Below are 26,785 nucleotides of genomic sequence, written 5' to 3' on the forward strand. Positions count from 1 at the left end.
TAAGGCGCGCTTTCGTTGGAATTAGCAGTTTATTACATGTAAACAACAGGATTAGGTCAGGGTAGCCAAAGGAATAACGTAAATTTCTAAGTTTTTATTTACAGCTAGTTCACAACTGTTTGAGAATAATAAAATTAAATTCATAATGCTCTTATAAGTCTTAAGACAGTTTTACTTAATAAAGGTAACTAAAAATTAAATTTTCGATTTTTTATGCGTTGTAATTAAATTAAGTAATGTGTAAATAAGTTATGTTTAAAGTATGAAATTTGCTTTAGTTTCAATAGCTTTTAATACATAAAGCCAATATTTTCTTCTAACTTTGTCGTACGTTTCGGCCAACTCCTTACATATCTGCAATAAAAGAAACATGACTAATAGGTTTTTATAAAATATAGTGAAAAACAGTTTTTAATTTTCACTTATCTAATAGATTTATCAATGTTCAAATATTTTTTACTAAATTGGAATTTGTATTATTCATTTCTTTTATATATATGTATGTATTATTCCGTGATCAGCTTTGACTTGCGAGAAAGCCATCACAAAATATTCTTAATTGAATTTTATAATTTCGTAAGAAACTCATTAATTTTTAAGAAACATTAATTTCAAAAGTTGATTCTTCACGAAAATGAATGAAATTAGATGTCCTAACTACATTATTTGTATTTTAAAAGATGTCAAGTTTTACCTACATTCAAATTTTCTAAAAAAAACTAAACATTGCATTCGTAGTCATTCAAATTTTTGACATCCTGATCACAAAAATTATAGTTCAATAACTAGTTTCAAGAGAATGACTAGCTAAAAAAAATTGTCCTCGTTCCAAAGAAACATAGTTGGGATAGTAAGAAGAAAGATGCCTCAAAAAACTATTTAAAACAAAGCTCTTAGATTTTTAGATGGTCCGGAACTGTTGCCCACATTTTATGGTGGTACGTTAACGGTCAAGGGCGCTTAAGTACAGGACAGTGTTTTTTTAAAATAATGTCAGTGTATTGCCGGTGCCCCGATTTTGTTCGTCGTTGGGTCTACACAATCTAAGGGCTGCACACCTGAATTACATTTTTTTTTATCTGTAACGACATGAATCAATAAGTAAAAAAAAATTTAAGGAAGTAAACTAATGCCAATTATTTTAGGCTACTTTACGAGTAACTACCTAATAAAACGGTCCAGTAGGACAGTTGTATAAGGGTTGATCATCAAAAAGTGGACGAAAAAGGTAACCTTGATAGTAACGTACTTTAAAGTGAAATTTCATACTCATCAATAATACAGGCCAAGGCTAAGACCGGGAAACGAACCCATATAATACTACAAATTTAGCTTTGCGGTCCGCGCCTTTACTGTTAAGCTATCGTAGCCATTTTGCGCTATTAGCGCTATTTACTTTTATTTATTTATCACAGGGAAGTGGAATGGTCATCTCTCTCTCTAGGATTTTGTTATCCTTATGGAATTTGACCTATGCAAATATTATTCGAGCTCAAACACTTTGTTTAATAATAATAATGTTTTTGGGCGCTAAACCCTTGCATACCATTATTCATTGAGCTAATTAATGAAATGGGAGGAGAATAATCTGAAATTATTTACAACTCAAACAGAGCGATCTTTTTGAAATAGTATTTATTTACAGACTAACGATACCAATTTTCTGTTTAGTGAGTTTTCTGAAACAAATTGAGTTCAAAATTGTCATTCCAAAACCAGAAAATAAACAATCGAATAAATAAAATTTTTCCGATGAGGGAAAGGCTTTATACACCTAATTTTTTCTTCTTGGGTGGCTCTATCGTTAATTTCAAGACTGAGTACAGAGCAAAGAAAGATCAAGTCTGGAAGCGGGCAGCGGACCAAAAAGGCACTTGACACCAGTGACTTCCGATGTTAAAATGTTCTAATTTAAAAATGGTAATTTTTTACCTTTTTTGCTCTGTCTAAAAGCAAATTGGTTTCTTCACTAGGCTCGTATCTTTCCACTTGTAGTTTTTCTACTGCCATATCTACTAAATAAGCTAATAAGTGTAACGACTTATTGCCTTGCGCGTATAAATGTTCACACACACTAACAACCTTAGGTTCAAGTAATCCAGCATCTACATGTATTAATAATCTAAAAAAATAAAAGTGTTAATATGAATTAATTTTTTTCTCGAAAATAATTTAAACTGATAGATACAAGTTGAATAACAAAAAATGTAGCGTGAACATTCTCAATTCATTTTCAGATCAAGTCATCAAATAATTTGCAATGGTAAACTAAATGCCTAAGAACGTATAAGAGAGGGGCTTAAAGGTTACTCCTTCCTGTTAAGTAATGTTTGAGAATTACATTTATTTTACTACGAATAAAATTGAGGATGGTAAACATTTCTACTTATATTTATAGTGTGTACATGAGATAAAACATTTATCAATGGTCTGTTCCACAGAGATCAGGTTTTCGAGTTCAGAGCTTCTCTTCGATTTCTACTAATGGTCTGATGGTCAAACGTGTGTCTGAAAATAGAAAACTGACCCAAACGCCAGCATTGCACTGAGAGCACTCGTTTGTTAATGTAGATCTGAATAATAACTTTATAACTTTAATAACAGATCACATTTTTCTTTACTTAAACTTAACCAATAAAGCATTTCCTTCGTATATTGTCAATACGCATTAGAAATCCTCTGCACGCCCATCGATCTCTCCCATAAGCCTGCTACTGCATGTGTTCTATCCACACGTGTGTTTTCTGATTTGTCTAGGCCCCTCTATTCCTTTTTCTTCGTCTTTCTTGTCTACTTAAGCTTCTTTCTCTGAAATTGTTTACTCCGTCAGATTTCTCACCTACTTATTCTTTCTTTACCCTTATATTTTCTTAAGCACCTTCCCAAAACTTCATTTCTATTACTGATTCTAAGATCTGTTTTGTCATTTCATGTTTATATTAACAACGTAATTTTAATATCTAAACTTCTCTTCACTATATTTTCATTTGATTAGAGCAATCTGAATGGTCACTTTGGGATTTTTAATTTTTTTATTAATATTCGTTTTATTAATATAATGTTTGTTTAATTTGTTAGAGAAGAAACTTATAGCAATAGTTTTAAGATTAAAATAATAATTAAGATACAAAAATTATTTTACGGAATCATGTTAAAGTCCTTTAATAAAATTAAAAATTTACAAAAATTAAAATTGAAACGAAGAAAGATCTTTCAGTCCGATTATTTCCTGAACATTATTTACATTGCGAGAGTTTACAGAATACATATTTACACAATAATTGATCATTTACGTCAAGTTAATCTCAGATCCCATTGCTTAACAAAATGTAAATTTTGATCTTTTTTCTCTTTTTGACCCCTCAATCACTAATACACACTCAAGGGGAGAGAGAGAGTATTTTTTAAGAATCACTTTTGGACAAAACTCGAAATTGAAAATTTGGCCAGATCGCAATTTGCTCTCTTTTCCGGTAATAATGAGAGAAAATAAAAGAAAAAGCTAAAAACATACCCTCTTAAATAATTCCAAGCACTTTCATTTTTTGATACCTTAAGAATTGCATTTAAGGCGTATTCTATTTCTTGATGAACAATTTTTTCATCAAAATCTGATACGAAATTAATAACAAAATATCTCTGATTCCATGCCGAATTGTTTCTTACATCATCTTCTAACAACTGATGTGTATATTCCAGTTCATTTTCAAATAAACTAAAAATGAAATTTAAATACATAATTATAATATTAAGCACCAACAATAAATTATGATGAATTTTCATTACTGAACCTATAGGAAGCATTTATAAGTATTTTCTGTTAATTAATATCAAGCAGAAGAACTATTAAGTACAGGAAAAAAATGTGAGTTAGGTGTTTACCCGAATTTTATAAGTACCCATTGCCTATGTTTCCAGGCATGATAGTTTTTAGGGTCCAGTGAAAGCATTTTTTCAATAAATTCTAATTCTCCAGTTGAATCATTCAGCATTTCCACGATCGCCATTCTATGATGCCTAATTTTGTAAATTTCAAAAAATCAAATTAAGCCAGACAAATAAATTCTATTGTATATAAACATGTAAATTTAAATGGTTGTTTAAACAAAAGAAGTGCGGGCGAGAGAGAATTAAACCCTTGAGAACGTTCTTTCTTTTCTTTTTTTATCCTACGCCATGGTCGCTGGCTACTTCGGCCATGCGACTGCGTGCAGCCCAATATAAATCAGATTTGCAGCAGTTGCTGCTTCGTACATCCTGCAGAGATATGCAGTCGTCTAAATGCGAGGCAGTCATAATTTCTAATCTGCATAACGGGCATATTGGTGATACAGCAACACCAATGCGATGTAAATGGGACTGTAAATAGTCATGGCCCGTTTTCATCCGAAACAACGCCACCTCTGTCCTACGTGGAAGGTTTGTGGGAACACGATCTGCCGGATTTAACAATGAGCCCCAGATTTTGCCCTCCGCTTTCCCTTTCAGCATTTCTTGTAGTTTTCCCAACATGTAACCCTTAATATTCTTTGCTGTAGGATTTTTAATCGCGTTTTCGGGCTGAACCTTTTGGGCACCCAGTTTTGCAAGTTTGTCGGCCTCCTCGTTTCCTTGTAGTCCACAGTGAGCTGGGACCCACTGCAGAACTACCCTGGTGGGACGGAACCGTAGCCGTTCCAGCAGGTACTTGCAATTACACTATCCGAGGAACTAAAAGCTGGGTTTGTGACCGCCGCTATCGCCACCTGTGAATCAATGAGCAACGTTCTTTCTTTGAAACCTTTACTGCACATTATTTGCTGAATATACAATAAATATATATATATACTTTTTCTTTTTTGTATAATGATGTCTGTGAACGGAACTGCTGCGTAGGCTACGGGTGCCCAAACCCAACTATGTCGATGGAGCTAATAAAAATATGGCATCAAAAAAGCCTCACTTTTTCATGAATCTTATTAAACAATAATGATGAACATTATACGAGTAAATTCTTACCAGACTTGATAGTTTTTGGGATTACATTCTATTACTTCCCCTATATAATCCAATTCTTCCACCAAATTCTTTCCAAGATTTTTAAGAATGTGACGCCTACACAAAGGGAGAAAGAAACTATTTGAATTTAACATTATCTAGACCACAATTTTATTTACGAGGCATATTTTGAATATACAAAGTTTAATTGCTGGATATATCATTAAAAAAAAATCAATTAACAGTAGTATTACCTATATTGCCAAACAGTGTAGTTTGCAGGATTCTGCCGCAGCGCATCTTGTGTAAGGACTAAAGCCCTCTCAGAAACTTCTCCACATTTAAGAACCGCTCTCATATAATCATATACATCTTTGACTGTAAAATGATATAAAAGTTAAAATAAGGAAATTGTAAATTTAAAGCTGCGTTAAACCAACGAATAGTTTAAATTATTTCTGTAGTGCAAAAGATGCTTACTGCTAAGAAACGAATTATTTAAATGGCATTAAATTGTTTTTAATCTCAGTTTCTTGATTTTTTTTTTTATCTTACATCATTGCAATGATTTCCAATTGGTTCACAATCACAAAATTTGAATATATACATTTGAACTAAATAACTTATGTATAATTATACTAAATGTTGGTAGTTAGACGTTAAGCCCCGCCTGAAATAATAGGCGATTACTTTACTTACTTTACTAAATACTCTGCAACTTAGAGATTAAAAAAATAAATCCCTAAACCGATCAAGCTTGAAAATAAATAATCTATGATTTGAACAATTTACCAATAAAGAGACAATGTGAGATTTGTCTACATAGACAAATGTTATTTGTCTATATCCTAACATCTGCACCTTATAAAAGCTGTTATAGCCAACTATGAAAGGGAAAAGAATATATACAAAGTGGTGTAAACTCAATAATATGGGTGGAGTCAGTTAAATAAAAAATCAGTAAAGCAATTTTATGAGCTTTAACTTGGTAGTAATATTGCCATCTTAACGTTTGGTAATCGAGTTCTGATGCCCGCCTAACTTTAGGAAATCTATAATATCCCAATGTTAACCATGAATCTTTAAGCTACGAACGCCTCAAACTGATCGATAACAAAAAAAGTTGCAAATAAGTAAAGCAGGCTATCATGCAATAAACCCTGTCTCACGATCAATATTTTACTTGAAAGTAATTTCTTACATTTTGATCCATAAGCTATAGAAACGACAGGTCTTGGTCCCTCTTCTTGAGGTACAGGCGTAACATCATCCCATTCGGGTCTTTTTCGATAGAAAATCCATTCTGACCCATTTTCATCTGAACTCGAATCAGACATTTTGATTTTTCAATTGCGAATTGAAAATTTTAAAAATAAAGTATAGATAACAAAAATGTTTATTCTTATTATGTATAACCTTCTTAGGCGTTAACTAAAACATCATGGATACCTTCCAACTCCAAACTCATTGCATCGATTAAATTCGATTACAATAGCTTACACTGCTTAGTTACTAGTCAGGTAGTCAGTCTAGTTTCTGATTATGGAATGGCTTCACGATAGCCCGGTAAATCTACCTAAGGAGGTTATGGGTTATCACTTTCAGATTCACTAACATTTAAATTTATCATCATTGGATTTAGTCGTCTAAATCTCCGAATTACTGGTTGACTATGAGTGTAGTAAAAAGCTTACTTGTCTTTAAAATTGACTCTGTGATTAGTTGAATGTCATAATATCGAGAACACATAAGAAGAATTTAAATAACATTGACAAGAAAAAAGTCCTTACTAGTGAATAAGTAAAGTAACAGTGCATTAAAAGTAAACTTACATATAACTCGTTTCACAAATTTTTTATGTTCCGATACTACAATAGAAAGTTTCATCCCCTCCTAACAAGTTATATATGTATATAAATGTATTCCTGAACCGAAGTGTTAAAGTAAACTGAAAGTAGTTTATCAGAGGACTCGAAAGTATTAACAATTTTCATGGAATTAAACATTTTAAGCTTGCATTTTACAGCTAATGCTGTATACGTAACGGTTTTTGGTTTATTAATAAATTCTTGTGCAGAATATTTGCCTTATTTTTTAACAGATACTTTCCTTTATGGAAAATTCGATAATGTTAAGGTTCAAGATAGTTTTTCTCCAAAAGTTCCTAAAAGGTAAACGTTAATTTTTTTACTACTTTAGTATTGTACCTTTTAAAATATATCTAATTGAAACTAATTTGTGTTTTCAGGTGGTTTAAACATTTCTACGTTTTTGGCTCATTATGGGTATCAGTATTTTTAGTCGTTTTATCTTCTTACTATCTTCATATTTTAGACACAATACCTGGTTCTTTAAAAAATTTAATTTCATATTTTTCCTCGAGTGAAAATAGATCTACAGGTCAGTGATAAGCTTTCTTTTTTTCCAACACTAGGAAGGTACTTTTTGTCAATGTCAATGATTTGTTTTGTGTTTAACAGCTACTGCTGCAGAATCCCTTGTGGCACTTATACTGTTGAGTTTCCAAATTTTTAAAAGATATTACGAAACTCATTATGTAAGTGTATTTTCAAACGCAAAAATGCATATTGGGCACTATTATCTTGGATTTTTCCATTATTTTGGGACAGTAGTGGCAATAGTTATGGAATCACCAGGATTTTCATACTCAGGTAGCATTTCCATATTTCAACATAATTCTTTCATTAGTAATTCTATAATTTTATTCATCGTTTTAAACACATAATACTGAATAGTTCAGCAATTTCTGCTAGTTGTTATGCAGTATCTAGAAGAAGAATTGCTCTTTTTAGAATTAATTTGTTTTCGTTCTCTGTAACAAATAAAATTATGTGATTACGCTGTAAAATCTGTTGGCGGGTTTTTCAGGATATCTTTTTTTCTAAATGTAGGGTCTTGAGAAGGGAAATTCTTTCCTTCAAATTTTTGCTAATTCGCTGGAGTACTTTTCTTGTTTTTAATTGCTGGAAATGAAGGAATGATATAAATGAAATAATAGGAAGATAATAATTGATTATATTATTTTTAACTCTCTTGTAGTTAGTGGGTTGGAATCGATGAAGGACTATTTTTTCATAATGGAATTTATTCGATATTATTATGATTTTATTTTAATTTTTTGAAAAAGATGTTCTGGTTTAATCTGGAATCGAGGACTCTTAGGAAAGAATTCATTGTTTCTAAAGGGATCCATTTTGTCTAAAAAATTATAGTGTTTCTTTTGGCTTTCCACGCTTCTCCAGTGTAAAATATGATCAGTTTTTCAGGCGTTTCCACAGGCAATTGAAACTTATGTAAAAATGATAGGTACTCTCGAGAACCCCTCATTTGCCCACCGTGCCTCGGCTCGTCCCTGGTTTAGGCGATAGCTAAGAGGTTAGTGAGAGACCCCAATTCCTTTTTTTCCTTTTATCCAAATCAGTACGCTATCAAAAGGTAGTAGCCTGCTAGATTGTATTTGAGATCTCTTGATTACTAAAAAATTTTGAATTCAGCATCTCAAAAATCTCTCTTTGCCGAGGAAAAGCAACTTGGCAATAAATTTGTATTATCTTTTAGTTAACTATTAATATTTAGGATTGAAATAGGCAAGGATTCGGTCAAAATAAAAAATAACAACTCCTCAATGTTTTTCGTGAAGATTTTCCAATGTATTGTAGAAGTTTACAGAAACTCGGGAGATTGTTGATACTCAATGTTTTTTATTAAAAATATACCGTAGGTTCACTTTATATAGAACAATTTATATCAATTTTTCAATCCATCCAGGAATTATTTTCAAATCCATTAGTCAAATGAACTTGATTATATCAAAAGATAATTAGTTTGTAAAAATATTCGTTTTATTTGAGCATAAAACGCGAATAATAAACTTAATAATCTCTACATGTTGGTATTTATGAGTTCATTTTTATCACATACTGATAAGTAGTGCAGTTTTTATAATAATTTATTAATAGTTAATGTTACCAAACTGGTATTCGATGTTTTGTTATCATAATTAACCGTGTGATTTATATATTAATTATATTCTGTTTTGAGCCAATTACCCTCCCTTCATAGGTAATTTAAACAATAAATATTTTCACCTTTTATTTTATACCTTGTATAATATACAATTTATAGCTGCTTGAACGTCAGTGAAAGCTACAGAGAAAGTTGCGAATTAACTTCAAACTTCACTTATCTCTGCAGACCCTACATAAGTATTAGGTGCATGATGTATTGCATATTACTAGGCTGGGTTACTTCAGGAACACACTAGGTCTCTAAGAATGGCTAATCCATTTTCACCTTGTGTTAGCTGAAAATAATTCTGGAAATTTGGCAGTTACAATGAATCTTTCTTAGTAGTTATTTCTTTTTTTAATCTAAGGTAATTTTTCTATTTTTTCCTATTTATAATGATTACAAATGCTTCCTATATCAGCGTTGTTACTTCACTAGTAGCACCATTTCAATTAAATAAAAAGTACTTTGGCTCCAACTTAAAACAAATGTGTGTTGGCCGTTGGCAAATGCTGGAAACGTCAATTGTATCTTCTGGATTGAAAAAATATTGTAGCCGAATTCCTTGAGATAAAATTAGCTTATGAACAAACGGAATTTCAGTCAGTTTCATTGTTACGTACATGGAGGACCAATTTTCCATGAAACGGAGAAGCGATAACATGATATAGATCTGTATTTCACTTTACTAAGCCGACTTCACTTTAGTAAGCTGACGACTGCAGGTCTGGTAGGGAGGGGATTGAAATATTTTGGGAGAAAAGTAACATAATTTTATTGTAATGTTTACTTTTTGTTATGATAAGTTTGCCTAAAAACTTGAAATAAATTATGACTCATAATTGAATATGTAAATTTATTTATGAAGAAATACCCTATTCGTTTCTGATGGCAAAATGTTTAATGTTTGGTTGAGAATAACCTGAGAATTTTAGTGCTGAGGAAATTTGACAAATTTTGTAGAAACAATTATCATTTCTCTACTGATATTTATCATCAATACATTATGAATGTCAGTATCTTATGATTTTTGCAGTTGACTAAGTTTGACTTGCTTTACTATTATTCATACTGTTTCTGATATAATGTTTTCTTATTTAGTACTTTTTGTTTTGTATCCGCTCAGTTATCTAATATCCATTTTAAGGTGCTACATTCCCGCTTTAACAAGGAATCAAGTAATTTTTCATCTTCGTTTTCCCCTTCTCATAATGAAAATGGTTTTTATGTACTCCTTAAAGTAAAAAATTTGCTTTAAAGGCATACTTATTTCCAAGTCATAAAATATCAACCACTTTTATTGCTAGTTCTACGTTATCACAAAATTATTACCACAATTAATTTGTTTGGAACATAAGTTCTGGTTTGTTTTTTAGTTTTTATCCAATGCACTGACTAATTATTCGACAAACGTTAAATAATTTTAGAATAATGTAGAACATTGGCGTGCAATAATTTTATCTTCGCGTTCTAGTCCAGAAAGTATTTATTTTATCAATATTTTAATTCTTGTTACTCATCTAGAGAATAAAGAATAGTTCTACTAGAGCAAATAAGCGGCTAGCTTGTTCAACTGTTTCTTCTAGCTTCACCTTACTTAGACTCCAAAGTTCTGAACACATATGATTGATTTTAACGTATTAACAAGAATGTATTTTGTACTGCCGATAGATTTCAGTTGTTCGTTTATTTTGATTTATCCGTTGGGTACACAATTTGACTTCCACTTTTAAAATTTGTGACTATCTCTTCCCTCGATTGACAGATTGCCATCTACACCAAATATTTATGCATATGCAATATTCCAACTATGCGTAATGTTATTTTTGATTTGAGCAGTGAATTATATATATATTTTTAGATAATTTTGAAGCGGCTTTTCACTTCAAGGATTTATCTTATAGAACATTAGTAGTATCTTTAATTTTCTTTTGGGCGTGGTGGAAGCAATTTGAAAGTGCATCTATACTTGCCAACCTTCGAAAAAATAGAAAAGGTATATTTTTTCTATTTCTTAACTTTAAATAGTTCAAAAAGAATGGTTAGCTTTTGTTGAATTCGCATAAATCATATCATTAATTTCATATTTTCTTTCATTATTTTGTTCAATAGGTGTAATAGTAACGGATGCTTACCTTATTCCCGAAGGCGGATTATTTAAATATATATCTAGCCCTCACAGCTTGTGTGAAATTATAATTTATTTATGTTTAACAATCATTCTCTCCGATAACTCAACTCTTCCTTCTGTTGCTGCGTGGGTTATTAGCAATCAGGTATTTAAATTTCAAGTACATGTTTTCATAAAAAACTTTGTCTTTCATAAAAATTTGTTTAATGTCTCATATCGGATCTCTTATTTCAGATTGAGAGTGCACTTTTAAGTCATTGGTGGTATAAAAGAACATTTACAAATTATCCAGAAAAAAGGAAAGCTATTATACCTTTCTTTTTATAATAATTTTTTTTTGAAGCAATTTTTATGTTGATAGACAAATTATTTTTTCAATTGCACAAAATGTTTTCACAAAAAGAAGTCTTAATTATTGAGAAGTTGCACTTTTATTAAAGAAAAAATGAAGCAAGTTTTTTACCATTATGGATAAGTTATTATAAAAAAAAAAATTGTTATTTTCTTTATATCATTAAAACATAGAAAAGACTAGGAAATTTTTTTTAGAACATGAAACTATGAAAAAATGTTTTTATAACCTAAAAATAAAGTTATTTTGCAAAGAATGTTCAAAACTGGTTGAGTTTAGTTAAGATGCATAATAATTTAATTTACTCTTATGATTTCTGTATCCAAAAAGTTGGGTTATTTTAAAATAGCGCGGTGGCAGCGTAGAGATGGGGCCCGCAAAACTATTGTAAAGCTAGTTGCGGTTACTGGGTTCGATGCCCGGTCTAGGCCTTATATTTTATTTAAAAGTTAACTTGAGTAAGTTATAATAAAGTAAGTTGTTACTCGCCTCCGTCCATGACACCTGAATGGGTAGTTGGATGTAAAGAAATAGCCGAAAAAATAAGATAATTCTGCCGTAAGGTAGATATTTGGGATAGAGAAAAAAAATACGCATCTAATTGAGATTAAGTTCAAGTTCTTTGATCAGGACAGGTTGATAAACAGCTTAGAGTGTATAGCTTAAGTTATTGTTCGGTATTTTTAAGCTGCTGTGAATCTTAGTTGGCTCAAGTACGGACAACTGGATCGGATTTTTGTTCAATGTGGAGTTGCCACAAGAACCCAGAAGAGCCCTGAAAAAACGAAGTTCTTTCTAAAAAACGAAGTACTAATAATCATTATTATTTAGAATTTCTATAGAAAAATTTAGTAAACACTCAAAGAATACTGAGTTATAGTATGTGACTCAATGCTATTATTTAATTGAGATTTCATGATCTTAATTATATACTTATTTTTGGAAATATAAGTTGTTTCAATTTTTCAGATTTTGAACCATCCATTCAATAAAAATTAATTTAACTTAATTAACCAAGAATGAATTTACTGCGAAAGCAGTTGTTAAAATAATTTAAAAACTATTATGTTTACTTAAAAAAAAAAAAAAAGAATAAGGTAATATTTAAATTTGTCATTTTTCTTTAAACTTTTTCAAAGTGTAATTTAGTCAGAAACAAATGATTTCTTTTTTATTTCTTAAATAAAAAATATATGTATCAATTATCAATATTTATATATATTCGTGACAGCGAGCAGGTGACGGGAATTGCATCACATGTTTATTTTGAAAAAGAATATAGCAACAAAACACAACCATTTTTTTCTTCATGACATAAAATTTACAGTATTTGGTTTAACACATACAAGAGACACGAGGCTAACTCCACCGCAATGCGTTTTTGGCGGTCTGTATTAAAAAAAATTGATTGTCACTGTGTGTCGAAAAGATCGTACGCAAATGCGGTCTGTGGTGATGCTGGCAAAAAGGTACAGATTTAAAAAAATATTTAATTTAATTTTACTTTTTTTTAAAATATAAGTATAATAATTTAAGCAATCTATTTTTATGTAAGGTGAGCTTAATATTTTACCATTTATAGTTGGATGTTTACAATTTTCATATCCAGGAGAGGTATGTAATTAAAGTCGCACAATCATTGAAGTGTTATTTGGCACATAACATAGACTTCAGAGTAAATTCGTTTTCTCTTTACCCACACGTTCTGAGATGAAATATCTCACATATTATAGGGTATAACTGAAGCATTTAACCATCTAGGATTGTATTTACTTTTTTAAATTTTCTTTTAGGATTTTCTCTCACTCAGGTTTCAGTGATTCGAACTGTTTTTTTGTTATTATTATTATTTTTCTAGCTCTTTGTACATAAATTAAATGTTATATGTAAGTTCCTCATAGAAAAAAAAAGGTTCTGTGTTTGATTTACTATAAGTATATCTCTGTATTGAAGTTTAAATAAAGCACCTAGGCCAAATATATTATATACTTATACATTACATGGTAACATTTTATTGTACAACTTGCAGAAGGGGCTTGTACTCGGTGCAATGGAAGGGTGCAAAGTTGGTGAAATAAAATTTACATCAGCCGCCGCTAAATTTAATGAAGAAACTGGAAATAAATTATTGGAGCTGCTGCAAGGGTATAAAGAGTTTTTCTTCGTTAATTGAGGAGCTTTTTCTAAATTATTTTTCATAGATTTGATGTACTTACTTTTTTCTTCTTTTTTTTTTTTATAGGCAAGACTTCAGTCTAGGAAAAGTAAAAATTATTCATAATTTAAGCCCAGATTATTATGCAGTAGCTGTTGCTTGTGCCGGACCTGAAGGGGTTGGCTATAATGAGAACGAAATATTGGACGAATGCCGAGAGAATATCCGAGTTGCTTCAGGAGCTGGTGCAAAAGCTCTCAACGAAATTGTTCGTAGTTTTCTATTATATTGAATAATTTCAAACTAGAAGCACATTTCTTTTTAAAAGATTAATAAAAATGGCTATAACTTTGAACTATATATATATATATATATATATATATATATAGTATTATATAGTATTAGTATTTAAAAAACAAAAACAAAATGTATAGCAATCCACCGAAGTAATGTAAATGCCATATGTTTGATTACCTGAGTTTTAGGTAATTTTCTGATAGATGAAGGAGTAGTATATATATATATATATATATGATTTGTGTACGTGTTAGATAGAGAGAGAAGAACTTGGTTTGCTTACGAAAAAATTATCTATTCACTAATAAAATCCAATTCCAAAAGTTTTTAATATAAAAAGATATGATAGGTAAAAGCTTAATAGTGTCATTTAATGAGCACCATGCAATTTTTAAAATTTTGACAACATTATTTTAGGGTGTCGGAATAATCCTAGTTGATGCGTTTACTAATGCTGCTGCTGCCGCTGAAGGTTCAACTCTAGCTGTTTGGAGATATCAAGATTTAAAGAAAAAAGAAAATAGATGTATTGAATCTTCTGTTGATTTATATGATGATCCAGATACGTAAGTATAACGCTATTAGTTGGGTAATTAATTCTATTGTGCTTCAAGCATAAAAATTGTCTGGAGGAAACCATTAGGCCAGAAAGTAAAATTCGTTGTTTTTTTACTTTTTTACCCTTATTTATGTGACTTATTGGTATTATATAGTATTAGTATTTAAAAAACAAAAACAAAATGTACAGTAATCCACCGAAGTAATGTAAATGCCATATGTTTGATTACCTGAGTTTTAGGTAATTTTCTGATAGATGAAGGAGTAGGCAATAAAAAAATCAAGCCTTGAGATTGTTGGTAATACTAAAGCAATCCTCTGTAGCAAGATTCACACGAGTTTAATCATGTAATACGAATTCGTTATAAATTATGATGACTCTTCCGATATGTTCCTAATAGGATAGGAGAACTAGAAGATCTTTGGTGGAATAACTGTATGAAATCTAGAAAGAGGGGTAAATGGGAATTGGAGAGTGAAAAAGTTAATTACTATAACTTTATCGAACCAGTGGTCATAATAATCCGTAAAATCCATTAACTCAAAAATTACTCCGAATTTTCGAAAATTTTAATTTTTTTTATAGAGAGGGTTGGACACGAGGAAGAATAAGGGCAGAATCCCAAAATATTGCCAGAAAATTGGAGGAAACGCCAGCTAATCATATGACTCCTATGAAATTTGCACAGGTAACTTATTGTATAGTATAATTTATGAATTCAGACAAAACTTCGATAGTTAGTAATTATTGCTGAATGATGTAGGCAGCCATAGATATTTTATGCCCTTGTGGAGTGCAAGTGGATATTAGAGACAAAGATTGGATGGTTGATAAAAACTTGACTGCACTCCTAGCAGCAGCACGTGGTTCGTGTGATCCCCCATTATTTCTTGAACTTTCCTATTGTGGAGGTCAAGAGGAAGACAAACCAGTACTTCTTGTAGGTAAGTTTATTTTAAATTAAATATTGAATTGAATGTACCCAATTGATGCATAAATTAATTGGGCAGAAAGTATAGAAGTTTTAGGAAGTCTTAACTTTTATAAAGATGCTGTCTCGAAAACATTGCGTGATGAAGAACTCTGATATTATATTTGGAACGTCGTTAAGAACGATAATTTGTGGAACCCAAATTACTTTTCTTTTTATTTTTTTGTTCTCCATTCGTCAGAAGTTGCTATTGTTTCTCAGTAAATGGAAACCATATTAGAAACCTAACTATTTGTTGAAACTGTTTACTAAATTAATTTCAGGAAGTGATTTCATTCAGATTTCCGATGGTCAATAAGTAGCCTCTCTGATCAATCTTAATTAAAAACTTTTGATAAGCCGTTAATTTTCTAAATCCCTACTAAAAATAAAAATCTGTCTCGATTGCTGGCTGTATATAAACACATTATGTATATTGTGTGTAAAACTCTCACGAACTTTTCTTTTGCATTTCTTAATTCATACAACCTCACAATTTTTTTCTATTTAATTTCTCTAAAATTCAATAAATGTAGAGAAAACTTAATGTGCCTCATTCTCCGAAAGTTGGAAAATCAAGTATTATTTTCAAGCATTCGCTTTCGTAAAATAGAAGCGAATTATTTTTCTACTCTCAGTAGATTTTTATTTTTTTAATTTATTTAATTTTATTTCTATTTTTTTGTAGGCAAAGGAGTAACTTTTGATTCGGGTGGGATTTGTCTAAGGCCATGTAAAGGAATGGATGAATGGAAAGCGGACATGGCAGGAGCGGCGGTTATTGTTGGTGCAATGAGAGCAATTGCTATTTTGGGATTGCCTATTAATGTCAATGGTAAAAAGTTTTTAATATTTTACTAATTTTATAAAAGATTAAAAATAGCAAATTGGGATAGAGACAAGTTGATATTTTGTGCGGTCCGCGTACTAAAATAATATAAAATAAATAAATTACAATAAGAATAAATTTTATTGCAATGTAAATTAAGTTTCCAAAAAGCACCTCTTACTTCTTACTCGTCTCATGCTTGTAAATCTGCTTTCAAAATAAAATAAAATGCCGGTTTTTGTATTGTGACTTTTGTCATATCAGAAGTAGTACCCCTACACAGATTGTTATAATCTTAGCCATTGGTTGCACGAGTAGGGTACATACCAATCATATGATATTGTACTTACATGTAAAATTCTTACAAATAAAACTACCTCAGCAAACTTTCATTTCTCTTAGTGGCGCTGGAGTACGGCAGGAGAGAACAATTGGCCGTCCTCTACAGAGTATACACATCGAACATACCTACACATCCTATTCCCATATTCTAGCCTACAGCTACACCAGTTGTTGCATAATCGCCATTCTATGCTAGCTTCAGACAAATTACAGGCACACAAATTAGATCTTGGCCGAAGAAATACTAGAATAAAATGAATGTCAGCATGCTACGATTACCCTCCGCTGCGCTCCTTTCGCTCACTTCTGCCTTCTTCTGCAACAATCCTCTTACTGACCTTGGTGGGCTTCTTCATTGAAGCCTGCATAGAATCTATACACAAGACTTTAAAAAAAAGCAACGACTAAAGTGTCAAACTTCTTTACCTTTTAGTGGTTCTAAATGGTATGTAGGACTTATATGACTGAAATTCTTACTATCTCCAATTCTATGTGTACTTACAGGATAGTGTTATCCAATCCTACAAACGTACGAACCGTACAGATTTCAAAATAAAATCAAAACAGTCAAAAGCATTCAGAAAGTAAATAATTGATGATCATTAATAGTAACGAAACTTTCTCTTTACAATGACTTCATCCATTTAGTACAACTTGTCAAAATATTTTAAATTCCATGACCAAATAGAGACAGTAAATTACTATTTGCTCTAATCAATTTGTAATTGTAACGTCCCTCGACTTTCTGTCATTCCTGACTATCCTTCTGGCCGATTAAACCTAGAAAGGCACCAAGATTTCTTTGGCAACTGAACACTTGTATCCTGTATCCTCTGTAGAAAGTGCTACCGCTGGATAGTTTCTGTCCCATTGCTCAACATGCACCATTTAATTGCTAAAGAAAAATTTAAAAAAATAAAATAAATAAATGAAAATGTTATTCCAGCACTTATACCTTTATTGGAGAATATGCCAGGTGGCATGGCTTTAAAACCAGGAGATGTTGTAGTGGGATCAAATGGAAAAACAATAAAAGTAGAGAGAACTGATCATGAAGGACGCGTTGCCTTGGCTGATGCTCTAGCTTACGGTCACAAACTCAAACCATGTCTAACTATTAATCTTGGCACATTGACAAGTATAGTTTTATTTTTGTACTTACTGTAAATAAGTTATACAAAAAATTAAACATTTTGCATTTTGTAACCTACACTTTTCCTACTTTATCTTTTAGTGGCTATTAGAAGTGCACTAGGTTCCTCTGCAACTGGAGCTTTCTCGACGTCTGAAGTAGTGTGGGAAGAACTGAAGAAAGCTGGTGCTAATACTGGAGACAGAGTATGGAGAATGCCAGCTTGGAAAATGTTCACTGATAGAATTACTGGTCGGTATTTCAAAATTATTTATCATACTGATTGTTGAAAATTTTTCTATAATTTAGTTCGGGCGATACCAGGAGTATTTATTTATTTTCTTAAATAAAGTTCCTACAGTTTAAAAAACTTAATACATAGGTCTCTTTAGAGTTAAATGCTATTTATTTTTTGTTGCTACGATGGTTATTAGAGCCAAAGGGAGATATCAAGTCCCACTAAAACAATTAGTTCAATATGTTTAGGTTTTTTGATGTACTAGTTATTTTACTCATGGCAGGAAACCGAAAGGGAAGCTTTCTTTGACCACTAAACAGCCTGGCATTGATTTCAAATATTTATCTTCAGTGCTTTCTAAGCAGGCATCAGGAGTTGTTGAAGCTTAGGCTAAAGTATTTAGTTAACTTAGCTAAATGAAGTGCATACTTTCTGTCAAGAACTCGTAGAACCTAAACCATCTTTAGTCGCCATTCTTTTACTGAAAAAGTATTGACCTGGTGTAGGAGAGTGAGGTGACATGTGATCAGTGGATTTACTGGCTAAATCCTGAGATTATGATTAATGGTTGTAAATTTTTCTTAGGACATGTTTACGGTAGTTACATTTGTTGTCTCAAAAAGACATTTTTTAAGGGAAATTCGATACCTAGTTTTCTGAACTCAGAAGAGTTCAAATCATGAAGAGTGATTAATAAATTCATTCCAATAAGCTTTTCATGAATATCTTCTTTCAACTTTTCAGCTTTTCTTTCAATTTCCAACAACAGGAAACCCAAATGGTCCCGATTATTTTTTAATCAATGGTCAACAATTGCGTTTTATTCCAGCAAAAACGCTTGGTCACTTCAATCTTGCCAATCCTGTTGGCTGATTAAAATAAAAAAATAATGAAAATACTATTGAACTTCTTTATACCCCATCTTATAATCCAGTCTTTAATAAATAATACTACTTGTTTCGATCCATGATACTTTTGTGCTTTACTTAAGAAAATGTGATTACTCTGCCGAAGTTAAATGGAATGCTGAAGTTCTAAACCCAAAGAAAGTATCAGCGAGGAATCCAAAAGTGAGAGAAATATGGCTTCAGCAAAAAACAAATTACAAATTCGTAAATAATTGCATAATTTTTTTTTTTATTTAACTTATAATTGATAGGCCTTCTTTTTTGAGAAATTTGGACTTGATATTTGCCTAATTTTGGTTACAGAATTCCTGTGCTGTGATGTTGATAATGTTGGAGCAGGTAGAGGAGGGCATCCTTGTCTAGCGAACGCTTTCCTATTGGTAGGTTATTAATAATTTGCGTTATATTGCTTATTTTACTTCACAGTGCTGAATATAAAAGCACTCGAATTAATAAAAGAATGCTTAAGAGATATTATTTATAAGAAAAAATCTTTTTCCGTAGGAATTCGCTCCTAATGTTGATTTTCTCCACATGGATATGACTGGTACTGGAATGAGATCTGGAGGAACACCTTTATACCTAAGAAAAGGTTTAATGACAGGACGCCCAACTAGAACTCTAATCCAGTTTCTAGCACAAATGGCGTGCCCGCTCGACAAACCTTCTGAGTGTTAAATAACGTCCTATCTTTTACACTTTATTAAAATTTATTTGGAAAAAAATTAAGATTTTCCAATTGTGCAGTGTCTCTGTATATATAATTAGTAATTGTAATGTGTGATTCAAATCATTCCTGTTTTCTTGTTTTTATTTTTTATGAGATGCGTATAGTCATGAAAAAAGTAAATCTCTCAATTTTTAGCTTCTGTTTTTTCATCTAATTATTTCAAATGAATTAAAGGGATTCTTGAAATTTAGAAGTAAGTTGAAATTTAAAATGATGGATGTGGCTACCTTACGCTCAAATGCTCAAGCAGTTATGAATTAAAACCTAATTTAAAGCTAAAAGACGATGCAATTAGACAGTGTCGTACAGATTTTTCTGAACTATACGAAAGGGACATTGTCTTCTTGAGTTACAATAATAAATCCTACTTTGAAAATGGACTGTGTTATAGATATTTTTCTGGTATTACGAATCTATATAATAAAGAACTGTAGATCTTGGTATTCTGCAGATTCCAAGAATTCTGTAATAATACAAAATATGAGCATATTAGAACAGGTAAGTGAAAACAAAAAAAAATGAGATCCAATTTGCTTCAATTTATATTTATCTATCTTATGTTGTGTGATGAAACAAAATTTAAGCGGGAGCGCTCAAATTCGGATTACTTTTTTGATATACAAATAACTTTAGGAGCATACATATATCCTTACAACATGTTCTTTAACCTTTATTCTAATATCGCACCAAACAAAATTTTGTATTTGATCTATCAAACAAGCCAAACAGACTAGTTTGCTAAAGAACATGTATTACATAATTCAAGAAAATATTGGTACAAACACTTTATAATTAAAAATATGATTAGAGATATTCAATAATTCGAGCTCATAAAGTAATAAATGTAAAAACGAGCGCAATTATATTTAAGAAGTAACTAGTATTTTTTCTAAAGGAGGGAGATAAATTGATGGTCAGCTGTTTATTGCCGTGTTGGATGACAATAAAATAACCTCCACCGTATACAACAACGGTTACGGTGAGACGGTGCGCTGTCGTGTCCAAGTTTGCAGATGTTGTAGTTGTATCTTACATGTTTCCAGAATTAATAAGTTGTATTCAGTGTCTGTGTAGTTCGTAGTTTTAAAAAAGTTTTAGGAGTAGAATTGTTTGGAAGAAATTAACTATGCATTTCTACTATTATTTTTTTCTTTTAATATCATTTCTGTGCATTTTACATTCAACCAATGGTCAGGTTAAGAGTAAGGTCGGCAAATCAATGATATTAAATTATTTTTCATCTATTCCAATCCAACCTGATTATGTTTTAACATTCCATTTAGATCCAGAGCTTAGGAGATAGAGTGCAACAGTTAACAGAAATGAACTACAAACGTTCCGTTTTAAAATTTAATGGTGCACGATTCAAAGAATATGTTAAAGCTACGCCTAGAAATTATTCTGTAGTTGTTATGTTTACAGCAATGGCACCAGCTAGACAGTGTACAATTTGCAGGTAAATGAGTATATGACCAAATGTGTGGTTTACGGTTACATTTTATCTGTTAGAGCAACGAGCCTTGCTTCTTGCTCTCTGATAAAATCATCAATGTTAACCAACCATTTTAAATTTATTAGATGTTTGAAATGTAATTGTTACCATCAGGAATTTTTAAAGACTTCGTGGACTGCTTTTTTAAAACTAATTCATTTTCAGCACATTAATATTGCAGAAAATTAAATCAATTTAGACAAAATTTCATCAAATGTTTATAACTCGTACTAATTATTTTAGACATGCAAATGAAGAATTTTTAATACTGGCTAACTCATTCCGATACTCTCCAGTTTATTCGAATAAACTTTTCTTTGCTATGGTTGATTTTGATGAAGGTTCTGATGTTTTCCAATTGGTTAGTTGATTGGTAATTATTTTCCTTTTTTTTTCTTTTTGTATAGTTCTGTGTGAACAATAAATTCCTTTTTCATTTATAGTTGCGACTTAATGCGGCACCAGTTTTCATACATTTTCCTCCAAAAGGAAAACCCAAGAGCGCCGATACTTTTGATATACAACGTGTAGGCTTTGCTGCTGAATCAATTGCGAAGTGGATAGCAGAAAGAACAGATATCCAGGTTATTAAAGAATAATTTTTTAAATTATTAAATTAAATTTGTTACTGAGTTTCTAAAAGTACAAAATATTTTAGATAAGAGTATTCCGTCCTCCGAACTATTCTGGCACACTGGCATTAATAATGTTATGTATCCTTGTGGCTGGATTCCTTTACATGCGCAGAAATAATCTTGATTTTCTTTATAATAAATCACTGTGGGGAATATGTGCAGTCGTAAGTACAGTAATGATAATTTTTATTTGTTCTAACAGTGTCATGATAAAATTTAATACAAAAAAATAGAATTTTAAAATACGTGAAACTGATTAAAAAGTTTTCCCTGTTTCTGTACGAAATTTCTCGCTTGGATTCTGATTACGCAGTTTTAATCTTTTTTAATAGCATAGCAACTAATCTTTAGAACCCCTTTTTCCTTAATTTTAGTGGTTTCTCAAGAGGATTGACATAAATAATAAGTTTTAAAGAGAGAAAATTAGAGAGGGAATAACCATGTATAATTGTGTATTTTCAGTCTTTCTGCTTTGCAATGGTTTCTGGCCAGATGTGGAATCATATTCGTGGACCACCCTTTGTCCATCACACCCATAATGGTGGCGTTGCTTACATCCACGGTTCATCACAAGGACAGTTTGTTCTTGAATCATACATTATAATTATTCTCAGTATCCTTTACAAAAATTGGATTAAAATAGATAAGTAGATAAAATGTGTACCCAATATTAACTTAGCTACAAAGTCACCCACTTGTATATAATTTACGGCTATTATAATTGCTGCTATTATTCTAGGCGATCAGACATCGGTAGTCATTGCCTCTAGAGTTTCTTTTAGTGCACTGCCTGCTTACGGACAGTGTTCTTATGTCGTAGAGTATTTTGAGAGATTCTCTAAGAAAGCTCCTATTTTCTGTAATTTGTACTCATTAACTGTACGTGTTTATATAAATACACATTTACTCATATTTTACTGAGATAGGTTCCATGTCACGTTTCAATGTAATGTTTTACAAACTTTTTAATATTGGTTGGAATTAAAAAGTAAAAACAGTAAAGTATTACCTATTTTTTCAGATGGGCCTTGGGTCCGGGTCCAACTACTAAATGTCACTAAATTAGGTGTCATGGTCGGAGACGTCAAGCATACCTACCTTACAGCAAATTCCTTTTGTTAACGATTAAATAAATCCAAGGCCTAGGCCTGGAATCGAACCCAGTACCACAATACAAGCTTTGCGGGCCTTGCCTCTAATCGCTCGGCTACCGTAGCGCCTATATTAGCTGGAATTAAGTATAAATATTTTTGTTTGAATAAAATTGGCGTGTTAGAATCTTGAGAGTAAGAAAAAGGAGTGTTTACACCAGATTTTGGCTTGAAAGTAACCATGTGAAGTGATTGGAATTGTAAGGAGCAAAATTCTATTATAAGAAGTTTTTGGAGAACTCTACAGTTCTGACTAAAAAACAAAACTATGGAAAACAAGTCAATAGATTATATTTATAAAAGCACTTAAAAAAAAAAATTCAAGTCACATTTTCAGTTTTTTTATTGTTATTATTTAATTGATGATGAAAATAATCCTTAACAGATAACAATAGATGCCGCAATAGTTATAGGGATGATTATAATGACAGATGCTGGTGCCAGAAAAGGTGGTGATGTTAGGATGAGACAGATCTTAACTATAGTTGGGTTAGTGGTGATGACTGTATTTTTCAGTATTATACTATCTATATTTAGATCGAAGGCACACGGATATCCATACAGGTAACCATAATTTTTTAATTGAAATTGCTTGTATAGTTCTAATTGAGAAAGAGCAGGGTAAATGAAGTGAGTTTTCCTTCTGCGGCCGTCTTAGAGTTTTTCTTAGCAGATCTGCATTCATTGAAAGGTTTTGAGTGTGAAAAAGTTGTAATTGACGGTTATTTAATGGAACACCAAATCTAGAATATGTAAATTACAATAATTTCTTATTAGGAATAAGTGAAAGTAAAAATTTAAAAGTTTTTTCTTTGATTGGAAAACACATAAACTAGTGATTTAGGGAGAGAAAAGGCTTACTGTCAGTACGGCAGTAAGGCTTACTAGGTCGATTTTTTCGATACCTTTTGCGGACTCAATCTGGCTATATGCCTTTTGATAGCTATCGGTAATCTCAATGTCCATGTGTCAATTGTAACAGAAGTAAATGGAAACAGCCTCTCAACACCTGATTGATAGTGTTGCAAAAATACATAGTTTGACACTTCAAGATCAGAGGAAATGAAAACTCAAAAACGAGGGTGGGAAAGTCGATGCATTTTTTTAGCCACATCATCATCGAATTTTTATATCGGTCTATTAAATCAAATAAATGAGGTACTTGGCTTGACTTCAAAAACATTCTTGCGCGAGAGCATTTCTTTTATATAAAAAAGTAAAGTAATGCCTGTTTTTTAAGGCCGTCTTAACTTCCAACATAGATAACTTTCAAATTCTCATATTAACGATTAAATACCTAAGACCTAGTTTGGGAATCGAAACCAACCACAATATATCTTAATTTTGCGGGCCTCGCTTCTAACCGCTCGGCTATCGTGGCGCCTAGTACGATATGTACTAATATATAAATATTTATATATTATTGTTAAGTGTGCGTAGATGTGGAGAAAGTTGAATAATCTTTGTTTGTTTCAGTTTTCTTTTTAAATAGTCAGATTGAAGAAAGGAACTTTAATTTGTTAGAACTACAATTAGATGCGCCCTCTCTTTGGATCTTCAGTAACAGTAGTGACAGGATTACATTTGTTTTTATAATTTTAAACTGTAAACTCTTACAGTTAGTTTTCCATCGTTTATCAATGCTATTTCTGTTATGTTTATCTTAATAAATACAAAAATGTTTGTTAAATAAATTAGGTTTACAGTTAGTATTGGATTCATTGTGATTCTTTCAAGTGACTACAGCTTCTTGTAGATACCATTCTCTTTTTTATATTTCCCACACAGTTGCAATCTTGAAAGCAATCAACAGTTAACCTTTGAAGAAAACACTTTTTAACAAACTAGTATGTTCTAATTTGAAACGTTTTTCATTTCAAATGAGTAAATCAAACCAATCTGCAACGGCAATAAGACAGCACAAGTCCTGAAGATAAGCTGGTCTCTAGGACGAAAGCTTGGCAAAAAATAAATATAAAAGATTAAAATTGGCAACAATTTCTCTTCTCTTCCTTCGTACAGCTCCATAATGACAGTTATAAGTAGCTTTTAGAAAGAAAAAAATTTGGGGACCTCCGTGAGGGAATCCAGTAAAGCTTGTCACTGAGAGCTGATCCCTTCCCTAAATACTGTAAGATAATGTTTCCATTACTCGGTCATTAACTTAATGATTCATAAGTTAATTTTAATATTTAATATATACATTTTTGACGAAAATATGTTGCTTTTTTAATGCTTATTAAAGTAAAATCCCTCTAAAAACGCGAAGACTTTTGTAACATCTTAGCATTTCGTATAAGCACATTCATAAAGTCACCCGCTTATATGTTAGTTATACCTATTATAATGGCTGCTACTATTATTCTAAGTGGTAATCTACATCTGTAGTCATTGCCTCTAGAACTTTTTTCAGTGCACTCCCTACTTCCGAACTATGTTCTTATGTCGTGGATACCCTGTCGTTCATGCGCCGCTAGGAAGCGAAAATCTGTGGGAGGCTACTGGATTCGAGCTGGGACCTCCGCAAGAAAGCCCAAGGCACTAGCCACTGAGCCTAATAATTTACTTATATCACGGTCACTGTACTATGCTGATATTTGTTTTGATAATTCTTTTATAAATATGTAATTGTAGGTGGTGTGTCTGACTCAACACGCTTGCTTCTAATTTTCACTTCTAATTTACAGCTATTCGAAGTATAAAGGAAATGTAATGCTCCCAAACGTTTATCACCTTACATCTTCTTCAAATAAAACAGGTGGAAAGCGCGAATTATACAGAGATAGTGGTAATGCAAAGATTACAGTAATACGACACGAGATACTGCAATTCAAAAAATGAAGGAAATGTTAAGCCCCCTAAACTTTATCGCCTTATATCTCCTTCAAAAATACAGATGGCAGCAATTGTGTACAATAGTATTGGTAAAGGAGTGCTTTAAATGTACATTACTTCGTAAAGTTAACACAAACAGGACAGGAGATACAGGAGATTTTTTTCTGATAATAAGTAAACTTTTTTTTTAAGAAAATTGAAAGCAAAATGGTTTAATTTACTTGAAGAAAGGATTAGTTTAACAAAACAATCTTACGTTTGTAATAGTATTACACACGTGTGAATTAAATTTGAAAATATCTACTGATGTTTTGAGGAAGTATTTTTTTCTTTTATCCAGTGCTATCATCGTCAGGCTTTTACGATCTTTTGTCTACCTGCAGCCTTGTTAAGCTCAACTTTCAACTGAAATGGGTCTCTCCAGTAGCACGACTGCAGTACATGTGGTGATTCGGATCCATTCTATTTTCGATAATAAACTAAACAAGGGATCTCCGTACACACATCTGTGGAAACGTTCTTCAGGTAGTCATATCTATTAATTATTTAATTAGTTATCTATTGTATAAAATGGATTTTTTTTTTCATATAATTTAAATCTTTTAAAATATTTTATTTATACTATTGCTTATTGTGTACGGTGTAGTGGCTAAAACCCTTAATAATATACAAATTGCATTAAAAAAAGAGAAAAGTAAAAACAATTAATGACATTTTAAATTGCAGGGATATGAATATGGGGAGAATTCCAAGCAAAATCTGTTGTTAAGAGAGCTCTATTGGCAAGTTCGATAACTACTTTGCAATCATTAGTTTTCAGTTTTTCCGCTAGATGGCACGGGCATGTATAATTTCTATTTTTATTTCATTCAGAAAATAATTATTTCCATTTCTATGTTACCTGGTTTAAGAAAACTTTGATAAGTGCACAAGAAAAATACAAAATTACTTACAATAAATAGATGGAGTGGACATAATTGTAATAATGAAATAGTAATTTTGTTACCTTTTTGCACATTTGTG

At 31.5% G+C, this 26,785-nt stretch overlaps 4 protein-coding genes across 5 annotated transcripts; 3 read left to right on the top strand and 1 right to left on the bottom strand.

Moving 5' to 3' along the window:
* The first annotated feature begins 43 nt into the window (after positions 1-43).
* Positions 44-12,562, top strand: LOC141460909 (polyprenal reductase). 2 transcript variants are annotated; one of them, XM_074141357.1, is made up of 8 exons: positions 44-184; positions 2,238-2,372; positions 7,079-7,148; positions 7,226-7,377; positions 7,458-7,649; positions 10,868-11,002; positions 11,119-11,282; positions 11,372-12,562. In XM_074141357.1, the coding sequence occupies exons 2-8, from the start codon at positions 2,327-2,329 to the stop codon at positions 11,462-11,464; spliced, it is 852 nt and encodes a 283-aa protein (XP_073997458.1). In that variant the 5' UTR covers positions 44-184; positions 2,238-2,326; the 3' UTR covers positions 11,465-12,562. The 2 variants fall into 2 exon arrangements, with proteins under 2 accessions (XP_073997458.1, XP_073997457.1); XM_074141356.1 differs by lacking the exons at positions 44-184; positions 2,238-2,372 and having other exon boundaries at positions 6,514-7,148.
* On the bottom strand, positions 80-6,453 carry Fnta (farnesyl transferase alpha). The gene is made up of 7 exons (XM_074141355.1): positions 6,179-6,453; positions 5,232-5,355; positions 4,999-5,094; positions 3,883-4,017; positions 3,515-3,715; positions 1,933-2,122; positions 80-354 (listed from the first exon to the last, which is right to left on the bottom strand). Exons 1-7 carry the CDS (start codon positions 6,312-6,314, stop codon positions 256-258), a joined length of 981 nt encoding a protein of 326 aa, XP_073997456.1. The 5' UTR covers positions 6,315-6,453; the 3' UTR covers positions 80-255.
* A 151-nt stretch (positions 12,563-12,713) lies between the features above and the next one.
* Positions 12,714-19,783, top strand: LOC141460906 (cytosol aminopeptidase-like). The gene is made up of 11 exons (XM_074141352.1): positions 12,714-12,958; positions 13,519-13,634; positions 13,732-13,912; positions 14,359-14,507; positions 15,086-15,188; positions 15,264-15,444; positions 16,159-16,305; positions 17,588-17,779; positions 17,876-18,025; positions 19,223-19,299; positions 19,424-19,783. Exons 1-11 carry the CDS (start codon positions 12,863-12,865, stop codon positions 19,595-19,597), a joined length of 1,566 nt encoding a protein of 521 aa, XP_073997453.1. The 5' UTR covers positions 12,714-12,862; the 3' UTR covers positions 19,598-19,783.
* A 772-nt stretch (positions 19,784-20,555) lies between these two features.
* On the top strand, positions 20,556-24,644 carry Ostgamma (oligosaccharide transferase gamma subunit). The gene is made up of 8 exons (XM_074141354.1): positions 20,556-20,856; positions 20,933-21,105; positions 21,385-21,502; positions 21,585-21,725; positions 21,800-21,940; positions 22,239-22,389; positions 23,323-23,491; positions 24,404-24,644. The coding sequence occupies exons 1-8, from the start codon at positions 20,776-20,778 to the stop codon at positions 24,417-24,419; spliced, it is 990 nt and encodes a 329-aa protein (XP_073997455.1). The 5' UTR covers positions 20,556-20,775; the 3' UTR covers positions 24,420-24,644.
* Positions 24,645-26,785: the final 2,141 nt, after the last annotated feature.

The sequence above is a fragment of the Rhodnius prolixus genome, unplaced genomic scaffold (genome assembly GCF_049639745.1).
Source record: "Rhodnius prolixus isolate KJV_2025 unplaced genomic scaffold, Rpr scaffold_6, whole genome shotgun sequence".
NCBI classification, from domain to species: domain Eukaryota; kingdom Metazoa; phylum Arthropoda; class Insecta; order Hemiptera; family Reduviidae; genus Rhodnius; species Rhodnius prolixus.

Excerpts from the sequence above, each read along its gene's own strand:
- Fnta (XM_074141355.1), bottom strand. The coding sequence starts at position 6,314 with ATGTCTGATTCGAGTTCAGATGAAAATGGGTCAGAATGGATTTTCTAT. Across the intron at positions 5,356-6,178 it reads TATAGCTTATGGATCAAAAT|TCAAAGATGTATATGATTAT; the intron begins GTAAGAAATTAC and ends ATCATTTTACAG. Across the intron at positions 4,018-4,998 it reads CCCAAAAACTATCAAGTCTG|GCATCATAGAATGGCGATCG; the intron begins GTAAGAATTTAC and ends TTACAAAATTAG.
- LOC141460909 (XM_074141356.1), top strand. The coding sequence starts at position 6,970 with ATGGAATTAAACATTTTAAGCTTGCATTTTACAGCTAATGCTGTATAC. Across the intron at positions 11,003-11,118 it reads CCTTCGAAAAAATAGAAAAG|GTGTAATAGTAACGGATGCT; the intron begins GTATATTTTTTC and ends TTTGTTCAATAG. Across the intron at positions 11,283-11,371 it reads CGTGGGTTATTAGCAATCAG|ATTGAGAGTGCACTTTTAAG; the intron begins GTATTTAAATTT and ends CTCTTATTTCAG.
- LOC141460906 (XM_074141352.1), top strand. The coding sequence starts at position 12,863 with ATGCGTTTTTGGCGGTCTGTATTAAAAAAAATTGATTGTCACTGTGTG. Across the intron at positions 14,508-15,085 it reads TTATATGATGATCCAGATAC|AGAGGGTTGGACACGAGGAA; the intron begins GTAAGTATAACG and ends TTTTTTTTATAG. Across the intron at positions 15,189-15,263 it reads CTCCTATGAAATTTGCACAG|GCAGCCATAGATATTTTATG; the intron begins GTAACTTATTGT and ends TGAATGATGTAG.
- Ostgamma (XM_074141354.1), top strand. The coding sequence starts at position 20,776 with ATGCATTTCTACTATTATTTTTTTCTTTTAATATCATTTCTGTGCATT. Across the intron at positions 20,857-20,932 it reads ATGGTCAGGTTAAGAGTAAG|ATCCAGAGCTTAGGAGATAG; the intron begins GTCGGCAAATCA and ends CATTCCATTTAG. Across the intron at positions 22,390-23,322 it reads ATACATTATAATTATTCTCA|ATGCCGCAATAGTTATAGGG; the intron begins GTATCCTTTACA and ends AGATAACAATAG.